At 35.7% G+C, this 20,171-nt stretch overlaps 1 protein-coding gene and 1 pseudogene across 2 annotated transcripts in view; one reads left to right on the forward strand and one right to left on the reverse strand.

Annotated features, from left to right (window-relative positions):
- Nucleotides 1-20,171, reverse strand: part of LRP1B (LDL receptor related protein 1B) — a 1,885,740-nt gene that overhangs the window by 561,735 nt on the left and 1,303,834 nt on the right. The window contains exon 34 of the mRNA XM_082465229.1: nt 2,053-2,193. Coding sequence (XP_082321355.1) covers nt 2,053-2,193 — 141 coding nt within the window. The remainder of the gene's footprint in view (nt 1-2,052; nt 2,194-20,171) is intronic.
- On the forward strand, nt 5,689-19,276 carry LOC309662392 (swi5-dependent recombination DNA repair protein 1 homolog pseudogene; annotated as a pseudogene). The gene has a single exon. The product of its transcript is annotated as a swi5-dependent recombination DNA repair protein 1 homolog pseudogene (transcript).

Raw genomic sequence — 20,171 nt, forward strand, 5'->3', positions numbered from 1 at the left:
GTTTGGCTTAATATTTTGTAATGATATTGATGTTCAAACCTCATTCCTAAATTCTCCAGTGGAAATAGAAAGTCCACTTGACTAACGAGAAGTCTCAGCTCTCCAGTGATCTGTGTCAAGAATGATAAATGAAGTAGCTAATTGTACTTTGAAATCCAAAGTGGTAGTAATGTTAACACCTTAAATAGTCCTAAATTGCTCATATTTCATACTAATGAAGCTTTTAAGCTACCTGCTGTGATTCTGTTAATGGGACTGTCTTTAATACAGATGCTTTTATCAACATATTCTTCCAGTAAAAACAGTATTTTCACTGCATTTTAAGCTTAGTCATATTATACCATAAATTTCTAAGTGCTAGAGGGCCCTGTCAGTTTGGTAATACTTTCACAGTGCATAGAAGCTACAACTCTACCTATAGAATCAAATCCTTAAAAGATGAGGGGGATCTTGTTAAAAGGAACAATGTGAGACAAGCATAATACAATGAATTTTTCTTCCAAGAAACTATTGGAACTGTACCTACAAAATTCAATGTATTATATTAATTTACAATTTCAAAGTATGTGTTTGTTCACATTTTGAAGGAATAAATATAGATTTTTAAAAAATGTTTGGAAATCTCTCTAATTTGTATTTTATAATGTGTGTTTTCAGATATAATCTCATTCAGTATAGACTATGAACTAAAGTTTATCATAGTACTGTAAGTTTTTACACTTAACAGATTGTATTGAAATCCACAAAAGTGCCATGATATTTTATTTATTGAGTGCCAGTATTTTATTCCCAGTTAAATAATCTATTTTCCATGACTTGAATGCCAGTAAAATTATTTATTTTGATACAGAAAATTTTCTATTAAATAATTCCTAGTGAAAACACTCCTGTCCATTATTATAGACAATGACCAAAAAAAAAAAAATATATCAGAGAATAAATACAGATTTTGTGCCTAAGAGTTTGGGTGTCAATGTCTTCTCAACCATGAACGGATCCCAGTAATCAGTTCAGATGGTTTTACAAAGCAATTCTTTTCTCTTAAAAATATTTTTTTCCTGAAAAAGAAATATTTCCTGCTGCTCCTGGTAAGAAAGGATTCCAGACCAAAATTTGACCGATGCTTTTTTCAGAAAAGGTAACCATGAATCTGGTCTCCACTTTGTCTCCGGCTGTGCAGGAATGGCTCTCAATTGGTATCTCCAGTAAATTCTGCCTGCTTGATTGCTGTCACCTGTCTTCAGAATTAGTGATCCCTTTGGTTCACTATTCTTATCTCTACTCTTATTTGCTTTGATCTACATGCCCAAATCCTTTAGATAAAAATCGTTTTAAGTTTTCTTGATATTTTTTTCCTAAGCAGAAAAATATATGAAGAAAAGGATTTCATGGCAGAGATTTAAGTAAGATAGTAGAATATAGAAGAATATTTTTTCTAGGAAGGGAGTTCTGCTAATGTCATGGATCATGAACCAAAAACCAAGAAAAGACTAGCAGGTGTAGGGCTGTACTGGCTGGCATCTCTAATCTAATTGCCATTTGGGCAATGTGACAAGTCCACCTATGTAAACCATCTATCTCTTAGTTATCTCACTCCATTTCACTGCACACCATTTGGACAAGCAAAAACAAAAAAGCAAAATGCTTAGAGCCAAACAATGTAGTGCTTTTGGTTATGAAATTCTTGTATCAACATAGTCCATGTGAAGTCCCCTAGTTCATTCTGTTTCTGGGCATAATTATACATTGAATATATTTTACTGGGATTTTTTTCTTATTCTTATACTTTTAAATCAAGAACTGAATAAGACCTCTTTGAAGACCTGACAAATTAAGATTCCTTGGTCAGCTTTGCTAATGTTTTGAAAGCTCATTATATACCTTATGCTAAAGGCATTCCTTCTACAGTATTAAGCAGCATTTGCCACCCCCCCCTTTTTTTTTACTAGAAGAAAAATAGGGAACTTCAATTTTTGACTTGAGAAAATAATATGAAAAAAGAGAACATTATATATTCAAAAGGCGGCACAAATGCATTACCGTGTGACTTACCTTCCTGTGCTTCTTTATCATACACTTTCATATGAACGACCCCAGAAGTCTTATTTCTTAGAACAGTGGGGTTTCTTCCATCTCTTTTGCTGCAGGTTCCCAGCTGAGCTAAGTTTTGGTCTGCCCACCACAGTTTCTTATCTATAAAAATGAAAAGATTTTTTTTATGAAAAAGATAATCATCTTATTAAATAATAATAAAGAACTATTAAACTCTAGTGCTTTCTGATTTCTTTTGTTAAATACCCAAACCCTGTTTCTATGGGAAACAGCAAAATCATTTTTACTTTTTTTTTTTTAATTTTTAAATTTAATTTTATTTATTTTTTCATACAGCAGGTTCTTATTAGTCATCTATTTTATACACATCAGTGTATAATGTCAATCCCAACCGCCCAATTCATCACACCACCATCCCCACCCCCCAGCGGCTTTCCCCCCTTGGTGTCCATAAGTTTGTTCTCTACACCTGTCTCAACTTCTGTCCTGCAAACCGGTTAATCTGTTCCATTTTTCTAGGTTCCACATACATGCGTTAAAATACGATATTTGTTTACCTCTTTCTGACTTACTTCACTCTGTATGACAGTCTCTAGATCCATCAACATCTCAACAAATGACCCAAATTTCATTCCCTTTTATGGCTGAGTAATATTCCATTATATATATGTACCACACCTTCTTTATCCATTCGTCTGTCGATGGGCATTTAGGTTGCATCCATGACCTGGCTATTGTAAATAGTGCTGCAATGAACATTGGGGTGCATATGTCTTTTTGAATTATGGTTTTCTCTGGGTATATGCCCAGTAGTGGGCTTGCTGGATCATATGGTAATTCTATTTTTAGTTTTTTAAGGAACCTCCACACTGTTCTCCATAGTGGCTGTATCAATTTACATTCCCACCAACAGTGCAAGAGGGTTCGCTTTTCTCCACACCCTCTCCAGCATTTGTTGTTTGCAGATTTTCTGATGATGCCCATTCTAACTGGTGTGAGGTGATACCTCATTGCAGTTTTGATTTGCATTTCTCTAATAATTAGTGATGTTGAGCAGCTTTTCATGTGCCTCTTGGCCATCTGTATGTCTTCTTTGGAGAAATGTCTATTTAGGTCTTCTGCCCATTTTTGGATTCGGTTGTTTGTTTCTTTAATATTGAGCTGCATGAGCTGTTTATATATTTTGGAGATTAATCCTTTGTCCGTTGATTCATTTGCAAATATTTTCTCCCATTCTGAGGGTTGTCTTTTCATTTTGTTTATGGTTTCCTTTGCTGTGCAAAAGCTTTGAAGTTTCATTAGATCCCATTTGTTAATTTTTGTTTTTATTTCCATTACTCTAGGAGGTGGATCAAAAAAGATCTTGCTGTGATTTATGTCAAAGAGTGTTCTTCCTATGTTTTCCCCTAAGAGTTTTATAGTGTCTGGTCTTATATTTAGGTCTCTAATCCATTTTGAGTTTATTTTTGTGTATGTTGTTAGGGAGTGTTCTAATTTCATTCTTTTACATGTAGCTGTCCAGTTTTCCCAGCACCACTTATTGAAGAGACTGTCTTTTCTCCATTGTATAACCTTGCCTCCTTTGTCGTAGATTAGTTGACCATAGGTGTGTGGGTTTATCTCTGGGCTTTCTATCTTGTTCCATTGATCTATGTTTCTGTTTTAGTGCCAGTACTATACTGTTTTGATTACTAGAGTTTGTAGTATAGTCTTAAGTCAGGGAGTCTGATTCCTCCAGCTCCGATTTTTTCCCTCAAGACTGCTTTGGCTATTCAGGGTCTTTTGTGTCTCCATACAAATTTTAAGATTTTTTGTTCTAGTTCTGTAAAAAATGCCACTGGTAATTTGATAGAGATTGCATTGAATCTGTAGATTGCTTTGGGTAGTATAGTCATTTTCACAATATTGATTCTTCCAATCCAAGAAGATGGTATATCTCTCCATCTGTTTGTATCGTCTTTAATTTCTTTCATCAGTCTCTTATAGTTTTCTGCATACAGGTCGTTTGTCTCCCTAGGTAGGTTTATTCCTAGGTATTTTATTCTTTTCGTTGCAATGGTAAATGGGAGTATTTCCTTAATTTCTCTTTCAGATTTTTCATCATTACTGTATAAGAATGCAAGAGATTTCTGTGCATTAATTTTGTATTCTGCAACTTTACCAAATTCATTGATTAGCTCTAGTAGTTTTCTGGTAGCTTTTTTAGGATTCTCTATGTATAGTATCATGTCATCTGCAAACAGTGACAGTTTTACTTCTTCTTTTCCAATTTGGATTCCTTTTATTTCTTTTTCTTCTCTGACTGCCATGGTTAGGACTTCCAAAACTATGTTAAATAACAGTGGTGAGAGTGGACATCCTTGTCTTGTTCCTGATCTTAGAGGAAATGCTTTCAGTTTTTCACCATTGAGAATGATGTTTGCTGTGGGTTTGTCGTATATGGCCTTTATTATGTTGAGGTAGGTTCCCTCTATGCCCACTTTCTGCAGAGTTTTTATCATAAATGGGTGTTGAATTTTGTCAAAAGCTTTTCCTGCATCTATTGAGATGATCATATGGTTTTTATTCTTCAATTTGTTAATATGGTGTATCACATTGATTGATTTGCGTATACTGAAGAATCCTTGCATCCCTGGGATAAATCCCACTTGATCATGGTGTATGATCCTTTTAATGTGTTGTTGGATTCTGTTTGCTAGTATTTTGTTGAGGATTTTTGCATCTATATTCATCAGTGATATTGGTCTGTAATTTCCTTTTCTTGTAGTATCTTTGTCTGGTTTTGGTATCAGGGTGATGGTGGCCTCCTAGAATGAGTTTGGGAGTGTTCCTTCCTCTGCAATTTTTTGGAAGAGTTTGAGAAGGATGGGTGTTAGCTCTTCTCTAAATGTTTGATAGAATTCACCTGTGAAGCCATCTGGTCCTGGACTTTTGTTGCAAGATTTTTAATCACAGTTTCAATTTAATTACTTGTGATTGGTCTGTTCATATTTTCTATTTCTTCCTGGTTCAGTCTTGGAAGGTTATACCTTTCTAAGAATTTGTCCATTTCTTCCAGGTTGTCCATTTTATTGGCATAGAGTTGCTTGTAGTAGTCTCTTAGGATGCTTTGTATTTCTGCCATGTCTGTTGTAACTTCTCCTTTTTCATTTCTAATTTTATTGATTTGAGTCCTCTCCCTCTTTTTCTTGATGAGTCTGGTTAATGGTATATCAATTTTGTTTATCTTCTCAGAGAACCAGCTTTTAGTTTTATTGATCTTTGCTATTGTATCCTTTTTTTCTATTTCATTTATTTCTGCTCTGATCTCTATGATTTCTTTCCTTCTGCTAACCTTGGGTTTTGTTTGTTCTTTTTCTCTAGTTCTTTAGGTGTAAGGTTAGATACTTTACTTGAGATTTTTCTTGTTTCTTGAGGTAGGCTTGTATAGCTATAAACTTCCCTCTTAGAACAGCTTTTGCTGCATCCCATAGGTTTTGGATCATCATGTTTCCATTGTCATTTGTCTCTAAATATTTTTTGATTTCCTCTCTGAGTTCTTCAATGATCTCTTGGTTATTTAGTTATGTATTGTTTAGCCTCCCTATGTTTGCATTTTTTACCTTTTTTTCCCTGTAATTTAGTTCTAATCTCATAGTATTGTGTTCAGAAAAGATGCTTGATATGATTTCAATTTTCTTAAATTTACTGAGGCTTGATTTGTGACCCAAGATGTGATCTATCCTGGAGAATGTTCCGTGCGCACTTGAGAAGAAAGTGTAATCTGCTGTTTTGGGATGGAATGTCCTATAAATATGAATTAAATCTATCTGGTCTATTGTGTCATTTAAAGCTTCTGTTTCCTTATTTATTTTCATTTTGGATGATCTGTCCATTGGTGTAAGTGAGGTGTTAAAGTCCCCCACTATTACTGTGCTACTGTTGATTTCCTCTTTCATAGCTGTTAGCACTTGCCTTGCCTTATGTATTGAGGTGCTCCTATGTTGGGTACATATATATTTATAATTGTTATATCTTCTTCTTGGATTGATCCCTTGATCATTATGTAGTGTCCTTCCTTGTCTCTTATAACATTCTTTATTTTAAAGTCTATTTTATCTGATATGAGTATTGCTACTCCGGTTTTCTTTTGATTTCCATTTGCATGGACTATCTTTTTCCATCCCCTCACTTTCAGTCTGTATGTGTCCCTAGGTCTGAAGTGGGTCTCTTGTAGACAGCATATAGATGGGTCTTGTTTTTGTATCCATTCAGAAAGTCTGTGTCTTTTGGTTGGAGCATTTAATCCATTCACGTTTAAGGTAATTATCAATGTGTATGTTCCTATGACCATTTTCTTAATTGTTTTTGTAGGTCCTTTTCTTCTCTTGTGTTTCCCACTTAGGGAAGTTCATTTAGCATTTGTTGTAGAGCTGGTTTGGTGGTGCTGAATTCTCTTAGCTTTTGCTTCTCTGTAAAGCTCTTGATTTCTCCATTGAATCTGAATAGAGATCCTCTTAGGCTGTCTTCATTTCTTTTCATTCTTTTTTCTTTATTCTGTTCTGCAGCAGTGAATTCCACCATTCTGTCTTGCAGGTCTCTTATCCATTCTTCTGCCTCAGTTATTCTGCTATGGATTCCTTCTAGTGTAGCTTTCATTTCAGTTATTGTATTATTCATCTCTGTTTGTTCTTTAATTCTTCTAGGTCTTTGTTAAACGTTTCTTGCATCTTCTTGATCTTTGCCTCCATTCTTTTTCCGAGGTCCTGGATCATCTTCACTATCATTATTCTGAATTCTTTTTCTGGAAGGTTGCCTATCTCCACTTCATTTAGTTGTTTTCCTGGGGTTTTATCTTGTTCCTTCATCTGGTACATAGCCCTCTGCCTTTCCATCTTGTCTATCTTTCTGTGAATGTGGTTTTTGTTCCACAGGCTGCAGGATTGTAGTTCTTCTTGCTTCTGCTGTCTGCCCTCTCTATTTTTACTTTTAAAAATATAAACCATAGTACATTCTATTGTTTAAATTTTCCTCCTCTCTCTCCAATTAGAGATACTTGACTTAACTTTTCTTTTTCTTAAAAAACACATGATATAAATAAAAGAATATTTCATATTAATATGGAATACAGATTTTATTATTTACAATCTGAACCATGATCATAGTAGTACTGTGCTATATCTCTAAATGAACAGCAAAATCCAACAAGATATCTGAACAACTATAAAAAGGACTGTTCTCTAAGTTTTGTTTAAAGTGTGTAAGCTTTTAATCATTTGCACTCTCCATTACTGGATTCTTCACAGTTATAGTAACATATTTTGTATAGTTTATGCTTCTTTCTCCGAAATTTTATAAATGTGCACTATTAACTTGTATTGAGTGTTCATTTGGTAGCAGAAACTCTGAAATGTGCCACAGATAAAAAATAGTCTGGTAGCCAGAATTCTAGTAAAATTTTACATTTATTATTATATTACATCAGACTGTCATAGCAAAGCTATAAGGATGCTACTATCATTTTTCATTTCATAGATGAAGATTCTGAGATTCAAAGAGATTATTTTAATCAAATATACATATATGGCCTGTCTCCAAAACTAGTGTTCTTTCAAAGTCTCCATGCTGAGTGCATTAAAAATTTTAAGGTAATGAAATAATTTCAAACAAAAATCATAATTTTAAAGGTTTTGAACAATTCAGACTTTTCAACAAGCATCTAACTTAATGACAACTGAGACCACATCAATTTCAACCTAGAAGATACACATTAATAATAACCATCCCTTTCTAAATCTAATTTTGTGCAATGCACAGTTCTAAACACTATAGATTAATTCATTTAATCTTCACAATTCTATAAGGTAAGTACTACTATTATTAAACCATCTTACAGTTAAGAACACTGAAGCAAAGAGAGGCTAAGTGGTTTTTCCTGGATCACAGAATGAATAGTGGCTCCAGGTTATGAACCAAGCACTGATTTTAGAGTCCATGGCATAAATCTCATTTCTACACTGTCTGCTTCCATAGATGGATAGAGTTTAGTCTTCTTTCTCTTGACATATAGATATGGAACTTAGATTATGATGGTGAAGTTGAGTAGCTCATTCATTTATGTTTTTATTTACACTCACAAATTTATTTTTAGGAACAGAGAAGTTCCCTGTGAAGAAAAAGGGCAGAGACTTTGTAAGAGACTCTTTTGAAAGATGTATAGCACAGTACAGTGGACTGAGCATATGTGTTTCCACTTCTGTTTCTTCTACTAACCCACTGCAATAGAAATATGGAAACATAAAACAGAATAAACCCATAGTGAATCCACATAATAAACAAGAGAATGACAGGCATATAAACAAAGTGTACAAGATGGTCAGTGTATGGAAACAGGAATATGGGGAAATAGGCAGATAAAGTTGCAACCTAGAATGTGATTTTTAAAAGGTTACAGAGGAATGGAAGACATCCCTTTCCACAGAACTCCAGATGACCTTGATTTTAGCTTGGAAATAACAGAGTGAAGTGCAAAGAAAGGTTAAAAATAGGGTGATTAAGTCAAGATATTTTTATATGTAATACTACCTACCACCACAATGTCCCCCACCCTTTGCCCTAAGTTTACAGATGGCTAATGGCTGATAGAAAGTCTCAAATAAATACATAAGCAAAGCTCTTTTTTAAGATAGTCAGTAAAAAATTGGGGATATTAAGGCTGGTGCCCTGCAATAAGGTTCTTTTCATTCTGACCTTTGGGGAACCCAAATCCTGACCTTCTAAAGCAAAACCTGCAAACTCCCTCCTATAAGACATCTTCATGCCATGCACCTATCTGTGCCTTCAGGAGAAAGCTTCATGTGTTAAATCTCTAAATGTAATGCAATATGTGTTCAAAGCTATGCAGAACTCCCAGGAAGAGATCCCCCTGCAAGGAAGATACCAAGTGAAAAGAGTTTTATTTTCATAAAGATAAAGGAAACCCAGGATAGATCACCCAGTCCTTTCTTAAATGTCATGGGAAACCAGGATATTCAGTTCAATGAGGAAAACTAGCAGAGTAGAAAGTAAACACTAAGATAAAACATAGAGATGCAAAATGAATAATTCATAAAATATCTTTTAAATCATCATATATTCAAGTACATATCTCATTCTAGAAAAGTTAAAGATCATTTAAAAAAGTAATATTTAGAGAATAAAACAGGACTCAGAGATTAAAAAGTATGTCTAAATAAAAATATTTTTAATAGAATGGCTAGAAAATGTGGTTGAGGAAATCTTCCATAATAAAGAAGAAAAAGACAAACAGAAAATACGATAGAAAAGGAAAGAAATAAAATATCAGTCTAAAAAGTCCAAAAGCTCTACTTGGAATCATTGGATTCTTCACTTCCATGCAGTCACAGAAAAAAAAAAAAGGAGAAAAATTCTAGTTTTACTTAAAAATGTCCTTAATTGACCAGTAAAAAGTATCAGTTTTGTTAAATCTTGACTCTTCAGTCCAGGCCTTTTTAACGTTCTGAGTGACAAAATCAAGAGTGTGCAGAAAGCACTTCTGGTGCATAGTGAAGTATGACTGTGTGGAACAAATGTACTTATGAGATGGCTTGAACTGCAGGAAGAATGTGCTACTTTTTTCACAGAATATCATTTTATCCTTGAAAGAATGTCTGACAGTCTATGGCTATTCAGACTTAGGTATTTGGCAGATATTTTCTCCAAAAAAAAAAAAAAAAAAATGATGGAGAACAAAGTTAGAAGACAGACAATATCAAACTTTGAGACTTATTATAAAGCTACAGTAATTGAGACAGTGTGGTATTGTTGAAAGAATAAGTTCTCTTTCTTTATAGAGCCTATGCTCTAGTGAGGGAGACAGACAAGAAATAAACAAATAGAAAAGACATCATTAAAATTCCTATAAATCAACAACAAATAAATAAATAACTTGATTGAAATTGGGCAAAGGACTTAAATAATCATTTCTCCAAGGAAGACATGCAAATAGCCAACAAGTATATGAAACAGGTATATAAAAAGAAGCTGAACATCATTAATCATCAGAGAAATGCAAATCAAAACCACCATGAGATATCACCTCACACCTGGCTATCATAAAAAAACCCCAGAAAACAAACAAAACAAAAAACATAACAATGCTGGCAAGGATGCAAGGATATGGAGAAATTGAAACTCTTGTACACTGTTGCTAGGAATGTAAAATGGCACAGCAGCGATTATTGAAAATAGTATGGAGATTACTCAAAAAATTAAAAATAGACTACAATATGACCTAGCAATTCCAGTTTTGGGTATATGTACAAAATAATTGAAGCCAAAATCTTGAAGAGATATTAACACTCCAATGTTCACTGCAGCATTATTCATAATAGCAAAGGTATGGAAACAACCTAAATGTCCATCAAAAGATGAATGGATCAATAAAATGTGGTATGTATATACAATGGAATATCATTCAGCCTTAAAAAAGAGGAAGATATTCTGGTGGGGAATGCTGATACAGGCAAGGCTACACATGTGTAGGGATAGGGGAATGTAGGAAATCTCTGTATTTTTGTGTCAATTTTGCTGTGAACCTAAAACTGCTCTAACAAAATAAAGTCTTCTACAAAAAGGGAATTTTGCTGTATGCAACAACATGGATGAACCTTGAGGAAATGATGGTAAGATTAGCCAGTCGCAGAAAGATAACTATTGTATGATTCCACTCACATGAGGTATCTAAAATAGTCAAACTCATAGTAACAGAGAGTAGAATAGTGGTTGCCAGGGCCTGAGGGAGGGGGGAAAATGGGGGAGTTGCTGTCCAGCAGGTATAAAGTTTCAGTTATAGAAAATGAATAAGTTCTAGAGATCTGCTGTACAACATTGTGCCTACCACTAATGATACTGTATAGTGCACTTAAAAATCTGTTATGAGGATAGATCTCTTGGCAAGTGCTCTTACCACAATAAAAAAAAAGTAAGATAAGAAATAACTGAAGACTGCCATTAGTCCTATAAAGAAAACAGGCACAGTTTCATTTTTTAGTTAGTTTCCCTACCTTTGTCTGCATATAACTCCATTCTACTCACCCTTCATTGCACAAGTCTAACCCCACCCTCAGTGAAATACTTCAAACTAGCACATACCACATTGACTCTTCCTTCTCACTGATTCTAAAGCCTCTACAGACAGAATCATATGGTTTCATATTAAATCGTTGCTTTTTCTTTTCTTTTCACTTGTACTAATTTTGACTCCTTATCCAGAGATGAAAACTCCCGAAAACAAGGATGCTGTCTTGTACTTCTTCGTATGCTTCACAGTGCTTTGCATTCTTTTGAACTGAGCATGATGTAGAAATTACCTAAATACTGTGAAATGACTGGGGAAATAATATCCCTAAAAATATCTCCCATAATAATTCATCACTTAGAAAACATTTAAATAAAGCCATCTCTCCAATTTCCTCTTGATATTATCTTTTAAAAATTTCTCTTTTTAAATATCCTTTTTGAAGGTCCCTCTAACATAAAGAACTTTGGTTTTGACTGTGTAATTATTATTTAGAATCACATTTGTTTCTCTCACTTTTTTCTCACACTGTTATTCATACAAATATACTAGAATCTTCAGAAATTACCAGATTTCAAAAATTGCTTAAATTGTATGTAAGTAATTATGAATTTCTCTATTTCACTATTACAGGCTGAACTGTGAACTCCAAAATTCGTGTGTTAAAGTTCTAACTGTCAGTACCTCAGACTGGGGCTGTATTTGAACATAAGGTCTTCAAAGAGGTAATTAAGTTAAAATTAGGTTATTAGTGTGGGTCCTAATCCAATATGACTGATGTCCTTATAAAAAGAAAATTAGGACACAGACACACTCAGATGAAAGACCCAGGAAGGAGAAGACAGCCATCTACAGGCCACGGAGAGAGGCCTCAGAAGAAATCAACCATGTCCACACCTTGATTTCAGACTTCAAGACTCCAGAACAGTGAGAAAAATTTCTGTTAAGGCACCCAGTCTGTGGGACTTTGTTATGGCAGCCCTAGCAAACGAATACATTTACTAATAGGGATATAGAAGAAGTTTATGAGCTATAAAAAAGAATTCATATAAATATCATAAATATAAATTGATTCTACCATACAGTCTCCAAACTCTTTACTCAAAAGAGAAAGAGACAGACAGACAGAGAGAGAAATTAAGAAAGGAAATAAATTTACTGTGACCTACTAAGTTCCAAGGCCTTTGCTAGGCTTTGAACATAAGCACATATGATTGCCTCATCATAAATGAGACGTGATGTGTTAAAACACCTGTCAATAAACAAAATCCATAAATTTTTAAAAAAATCCATAAATACAGCAACAAACATCAAAAGAAATAGCCCAAAGAGTTGAGATTGTATCTACTGCCTAGGAATTTGGGTAGGGGAGAATTCTCACTTGTGACTTCAGTAACTAAATTTCACCCTAATAGCTCCAAAATCTCTCTCATATCCCTAACTATCCTCTTAATCTTCAGTACATGTATCCTACTACATCGTAGGAATTTCTACCTGACTATAATGAAGTCACTACAAACTTTACATGACCAAAATAAAATCCATTTTATTTTTTCCATGTATGCTTCTTTCCCAATAGATTTCTGTTATGAATTTTTGTGTCCCCTGCTAAATTCATATGTTGAAATCTTACTCCCAAGGTGTGGTGCCTAGGGGGGTGATTAGGTTGTAAGGGTGGAGCCCTCATGAATGGAATTAGTGCCCTTACAGAAGGCACACCCCTGACAGCTCTTTATCCCTTCTGCTGTGAGACAGTAAGACCAGCTGGCTGGCTGTCAACCAAGAAGCATATTCTCATCAGACACTGAATCTGCTGCCTCCTTGATCTTGGACTTCCCAGCCTCCAGAACATTGAGAAATAAATGTTTGCTCTTTAAGCCACCCAACCTATGGTATTTTTGTTATAGCAGCCTGAACTAAGACAGCTTCTGACAGTAAATGGTCCCCAATGCAGGCATCAGAGGTAAAAACCAGATAGTCATCTTTTTTTCCCCCTATCACCACCATGGCGTTTCCCAGGTGCCTTTCTGATCTGAGCAAGCCCACTTAATTCTTCACTTTATATTCTCAGGAATGTTTTATTTTCCCTCCATTCCCACTAAAACTGCTTAGCTCAGGACCCCATTATTTCTCACTCCCCTGACTATCATTGCTGAGGAAACACTAGAGTGATCTTTCCAAAATGCAAATCTAAGCATGTCACTCTGCCGCTTAAAATTCTCCAATGGCTTGCTTTCCCCTGCCAAACCACTTAGCATGGCACAAAGGCCATCAATGATTTGATGCCTACTTAACTTTCCATCACCAGATCTATTACTGCCCACTATGCACCATGTTCCAGGAATACTGAACTGTAGTCAACTTTCAATTTCCCAAGGATAGATTAACCACGTTACAGAAAAAAAAAAAAAAAGATAAAAATAAGCCAAAGACAGCTTATTTGTAAAGAAAAAGAAGTAAAACTTGTGAATAAGAGAAAAATCTACATATCAGAATGAGTCTATTACTTATAATTATATAGGAACCATTCCATTTTTACATTGTACCTACTGCAAATCAGGAACGCCCCTCCACCTGGACAGTTAGAGGTGAATATGCTTGCTTACAGCAGTCTGTTAGCCTGTTAACCGCTCTTTGGTGCAGGAGCAGCTTTTTGCAGTTTGTCTGAAGCTCTGGGCAAAATTCTATTTCTTAGGGCAGTGACGGTACTAGAAGTCTCTTTGCTCTGCCTTCTCCCAAGACTTGTTTTTATTTATTTTTCTTAAACAGAGAATCTGGAGAATGACAATGAAGGTGGGATGGAGAGCACTGAAGAACAAAGCCCAGAATTTTGCTTTGAAGCCTTTGTGACCTTGAACTGACAAATGTGGTCCAAAATTCTCTCAGTTCATTGTTACATTGAGGTTTGCCTTACTGAGAACTGAGGGGGCAGTCTGGGGTTGTAGCGAAAAAAACTTGAGAATGGCAGGTAATTTAATTTCCAAGTTGATGGCCTGACTGTGCTGCTGGTGAGCTAGTACTTGTGCAATGATGAAGGAGAGGATGACAGTGAGAGGGAAGAATTTGCTGACAAAAACAAGGCAGCTCCGAATAACTTCTTGCTGGGATATTTAGAAAACAAAAAGTAGAGTTTATTCAATGAAAAAGATTGTTTTCATTGGAAAAAGGGAAGAGGAGAAAGAGGAGGGGGAGGAGGAGAAGATCTACTCAGCTCAGAGCAGACTATTTCAATATTTTAATGAAATACATTTGAATTAAATATCTACCTTGTATCACAGTTGTGTTGAATTGTGTCTGAACAATGTTTTTTCTGTATTCACCCAATTACCATTACCCTAGTCAATAGGATAATATAGAGTGGATATAATTTTCCAAAACAATGATTCATTAATATCCTATGCTCTTTTATATTTGTCCTGAATTTACTTCCTCCATATGGAATCCTTGCCTCCACTGCTACACCTAGCTGTACTCCCATTATATGAATGGACACATACCCAGATTTCTAGACTCAGGTCAAATGGTACTGCTGTTTGGGAACTTTGATTGTCCCCAAGACGTAGAGTGGTTCACCTGACCCTTTGTGTTGTTCTGTGTACAATTCTAACATTCCTAATCCTATGGTACTATATTTATTTACATGTCTGTCTCCGTGTTTAAAATGTAAGACTCTTTGGGGAATTAGTCTTATTAACTCTTATCCTCTATACATATGCCAATGCCAGTTACAGGGATGGATTTTAAGGCTGGCTGAGAGTCACTACAGTAGGTGAGAGCGTGTGGCTTGGAGTCACAAATGTGCTTTGATATCTGGCTATGACACGTCCTCTCTGGGTGATTTTGAACAACTTACTTGGACTCTTATTATTAGTCTCCTCATCTGTAAAACAAAGAAAATTCTACTACACTCATATAATATATGAAATAGTTAGCCAAGTGACTTGAACGGTAAGGACACTAATCGGTACCTATATACAATAAAAGAAAGAATGAGTCAGAAAAATAAAATCTAAAACATACATGTGACTATACTGATTCTAATACATAAACAATTCAGAAAAACATCTCTACCCACTGTCAATTGGAATGTGTGTGGAATTATTTTTCCGGAATTAATGGTGAATTACTGTATTTCTATGATTTTACACTACTTCTCTTGTGGCTAGCAGAATGTGCCACCCCAAAATATGCCTCTTTGGCTTGGATTATTTGGAACTGATAATTTTAAGGAAAACCAGACACATGAGAAGCTCTGAAAACAGAGTAGGAATTACCTTTTGGTATGAAAAATTTACATTAGAAAGTGGGCCTGTACCAGGAAGGGAGCTATTACCTGAGATAAATTTTTCATCTCAGAGAGTTATCTGCAAGGCAGGGCAACCTTTGTTTACTAAACATCTCCTATTCTCACTTTTCCATGAATAGCCTTCTCTTCTTTGAAGCTGTAGACCCCTTTCCTTAACTCAGGAAATAAATGGTATATAAAACATAAATGGTATATAAACCTCCATAGTATAGCCATCTTTTGAATCTTATATCTTTGTGGGGCTCCTGTACATAGATAATTTTTTTTTCTCTTGTTAATCTGTCCTTTATTATCGGCCAAGAGTCTAGGAGGGTAGAGAGAAAATTGTTTCCTCCCTCCCCCTTACCACTAGTTAGATTCATTCACCTGGAGGCTGGTTGAGATTAGTAGTGTAATTCCTGACAATGGAAAAGAATAATGCTAATTGCCTGTGGTGATCACTCCAAAGTGATCAAGTTCAAGTCACATATAAAATGGCTTATTAAGATAGAAAAAATAGAATATTAGGACCTCAATTTATATTTGTAACTGTTATAAACAAGGGAGATTAACAGCATTCAAAGACAATTTAATTCTTTGTTTGACTTTTACGTATGCATTGTTTAGGAGAAAGGTTTAAAAGAATCACTTCCCTGCTGTTAAGGGGCTCAGCTTAAGCAAGGTCTAAAGAGGGTTAAGTTAAATAATGACCTTCTCTGTTTTGGACTGAGTTGTGTTCCAGCATCCCCCACCTCCCCAAATCCATACATTGAAGTCCTAACCTCCAGTGTAGACTACATTTGGAATAGGGTCTTAGAGAGGTAACTAAGGTTACAGTAGGTCATAAGGGTGGGACCCTAATCCAATAGAACTGGTGTCATTATAAGAAGACACTATACCAGGAATGTGAGCACAGAGGAAAGACCACATGAGGACACAGTGAGAAGGCGGTCATCTGCAAGCCAAGGAGGCCTGGGGAGAAACCAAACCTACTGACACCTTGATCTCGGATTTCCAGGCTCCACAACTGTGAGAAGATAAATTTCTATTGTTTAAGCCACCCAGTCTGTAGTATTTTGTTATGGCAGCCCTCACTGACTAATACACTGACATATATCTGCTAACTTATTAGGTGCAGACCAGAGCACTGGGAAAGTTATTTAAAAGAGTCTGAGACATTTTGAAGGTCCAGGCTGACCTTAGGAGCACAATAGGAGAAGTACAATAGGAGCCACTGAGAGAAAACTCACCCTAAATTAAAGCAGATCTGAACCTTACCTCTAAAATATATTCCAATTACCTACTTCCAAATTATTTCTAAGACCTCCACTGCTTCCACTTCCACTGCTACCACACTAGTCCAAGCTGTCACAAACTCTCACCTGGACTCCTATACCAGCCTCCTAAAGTTCACCAGCATCCATCCTTTTCCTCTCCCATAGTACAGTCTTCACACAGCACTGAGTAATCATTTTAAAACAGAATCTCATCGCCCTTGGCCCTCCTCTCCTGTGGCATGAAGCTCCTGCTACTCCAGCCACATTAGCCAGAAACTGCCAAGCATTTTCTGGCCTTAAGGGGTTTTTACTTGCTATTTTCTCTGCCCAGAAGGCTCTTCCTAAGACATCTTCACAAGGCTAGATCTTGCATGCCATTCAAGTATAAGCTCAAATAGCATCTCCTTGGCAAGGACTTTATGGAAACTCTTCTCTCTTTTATTTCACACTGCTTTTCTCCATCTGACATTTTCATAAATACTTATGCATTTACTATCTACTCCAGATAAATGCAAGTTCATGAAGATAGGGATTTGAGCTGCTTTTCTCACCCCTGTGTCTCTAGTTCCTTGAAAAGGCATAATCTAAATATATAATGATTAATAAATGCTCCCTATTCTAATAGAAATTCTAGTTCTAGAAATAATTGGGGCTGATACTAGAAATACCCCCAATTCAATCGCTCTGATGCTTAGGATATGCTTTGGGCAAAAGGGCTGTGTATGAATGCGAGAGAGAAAGAGATAAATTGAAAAACTGACCACCTAGAATTATTATCACCTGGAACCTGAGCAGTTTCATGGATTTTTCTTTTTTCTTTTGTTTTGATATCCCTGAATATGTGGGACACTGGAAAACAGATCTTTTTCTTTAAGTAGCAACGGCATCTCAAATTTCTGATGCTGAGTTTCATCAGTGAACCTGGTTAAGGCAGCAAGTAGTGACCTGGTACTGCTCCTAACATGGCAGTCGTGGTAAATGGGGACATTTCTAAGGTTGGGTGCCAGCTCTCTACTAAGTAGTGAGGCATGGCTAGAAGAGGGAGTATCTAAAGGTCGGCAATTAAGATCTTCCTCAGGAAGTAGCCCTGGGTTCCTTTTAGAGATTGCAAACAATAGGAAGATCCATTTAAAATCAAAGTAAGCAGAGAGCTGCAGCTGCTTGTGTTTTCTGCACTCTCTGGGGATGGCTGAGGGAGACGGGAAGCAGGTGATAGCTGAGAACTGGAATTTGAGGATCAGCGCTGGAGCTGAGTAGAGTTCCCTTTCCTCCAGGTAAACCAAGATTTCATTTTTAAGATGGGAAGTCTAGGAAACTCAGCCGTGATTTTACCTAGCACTCCACAGGCCTGTGCCTCCACCATCACCCCACATAACCAGTACAAGAAAACAACCTATGAGTGTAACACGTAGAGAAAATGATTAAGCAAAACAAGATCTTCATTTAATTTCTTGTACAGTGTGGTAAAAGATCTTAAAGTAGAGAATGAAGAGAACTGTTAGAACTTTTCAGAGAATCCAGCACCTTCAACACAAGGAAACAGCTTGGAATTTAAAAAAAAATTTTAAACACATAGACCGTGAATATGAAGTATGTGTTTGAAAAATACCGTCAAGAACATCAATGCATGTGGATTTGAAACACTTGATACTGGGTCATGCAGTGATCTTCAAACTGATTTTCTGAATGAGAATCTTCCAAAAAAAAGATTGAATGAAGAAAAAACAAAATTGGTGAAGCAGGTTCAAGAGAAAGGAGACTTTCTTCAAAGGCTAAAACTAGTTAAAATGTATAGATCAAAGAAAGGTCTGTCTCAGACACAGTTGTTAATAAAGAGGTGGAGAAGCTGCAGCCAGCTGTTGCTCTGAGTTGCAGTCAGGTGTGTCTAAGAAATCAAGGTTTACTCAGTTGATAGACCACTATGGGTTAGATGAGAAATTGCTACACTATAACAGAAATGATGAAGAACTTATAGGTGTTTAATTAATAATTTTTTTCCAGAATATCTTTGTAAATGACAACTTAATTAAAAGATACTTATACATTTTAAAGGGAAGATATAAACCATTAAGGGCTTAGAGAAAGATATGGTGAACCTGGATCAACTGAGGGCATTCTATTATATAAACATAAACTAAGATCTAAAATGAAAATTTAGTACTTTGAATAAATTTTTCAAAACACTTGACAGTTAAAAAAAATTTTTAATCATGTTTAAAAAAATTTGTACAATTTTGGATGTAACTTTTAGGTATTTTTTGATTTCCTCTTTGATTTCTTCAGTGATCTCTTCGTTATTTACTAATGTATTGTTTAGCCTCCATGTGTTTGTGTTTTTTACATTTTATTCCTTGTAATTCATTTCTAATCTCATAGCGTTGTGGTCAGAAAAGATGCTTGATATGATTTCAATTTTCTTAAATTTACCGAGGCTTGATTTGTGACCCAAGATGTGATCTATCCTGGAGAATGTTCTGTGCGCACTTGAGAAGAAAGTGTAATCTGCTGTTTTTGGATGGAATGTCCTATAAATATGAATTAAATCTATCTGGTCTATTGTGTCATTTAAAGCTTCTGTTTCCTTATTTATTTTAATTTTGGATATTCTGTCCATTGGTGTGAGGTGTTAAAGTCCCCCACTATTATTGTGTTACTGTCGATTTCCTCTTTTATGGCTGTTAGCGCTTGCCTTATGTATTGAGGTGCTCCTATGTTGGGTGCATATATATTTATAATTGTTATATCTTCTTCTTGGATTGATCCCTTGATCATTATGTAGTGTCCTTCCTTGTCTCTTATAACATTCTTTATTTTAAAGTCTATTTTATCTGATATGAGTATTGCTACTCCGGCTTTCTTTTGCTTTCCATTTGCATGGACTATCTTTTTCCATCCCCTCACTTTCAGTCTGTATGTGTCCCTAGGTCTGAAGTGGGTCTCTTGTAGACAGCATATATATGGGTCTTGTTTTTTGTCTGAAGTGGGTCTCTTGTAGACAGCATATATATGGGTCTTGTTTTTTGTATCCATTCAGCAAGCCTGTGTCTTTTGGTTGGAGCATTTAATACATTCACGTTTAAGTTAATTATCGATGTGTATGTTCCTATGACCATTTTCTTAATTGTTTTGGGTTTGTTTTTGTAGGTCCTTTTCTTCTTTTGTGTTTCCCACTTAGAGAAGTTCCTTTAGCATTTGTTGTAGAGCTGGTTTGGTGGTGCTGAATTCTCTTAGCTTTTGCTTGTCTGTAAAGCTTTTGATTTCTCCATCAAATCTGAATGAGATCCTTGCTGGTTAGAGTAATAATGGTAGTAGTTTCTTCCATTTCATCACTTTAAGTATATCATGCCACTCCCTTCTGGCTTGTAGAGTTTCTGCTGAGAAATCAGCTGTTAACCTTATGGGGGTTCCCTTGTATGTTATTTGTCATTTTTCCCTTGCTGCTTTCAATAATTTTTCTTTGTCTTTAATTTTTGTCAATTTGATTACTATGTGTCTCGGC

This window comes from Balaenoptera physalus (assembly GCF_965194825.1).
Source record: "Balaenoptera physalus genome assembly, chromosome: 6".
Taxonomy (NCBI): domain Eukaryota; kingdom Metazoa; phylum Chordata; class Mammalia; order Artiodactyla; family Balaenopteridae; genus Balaenoptera; species Balaenoptera physalus.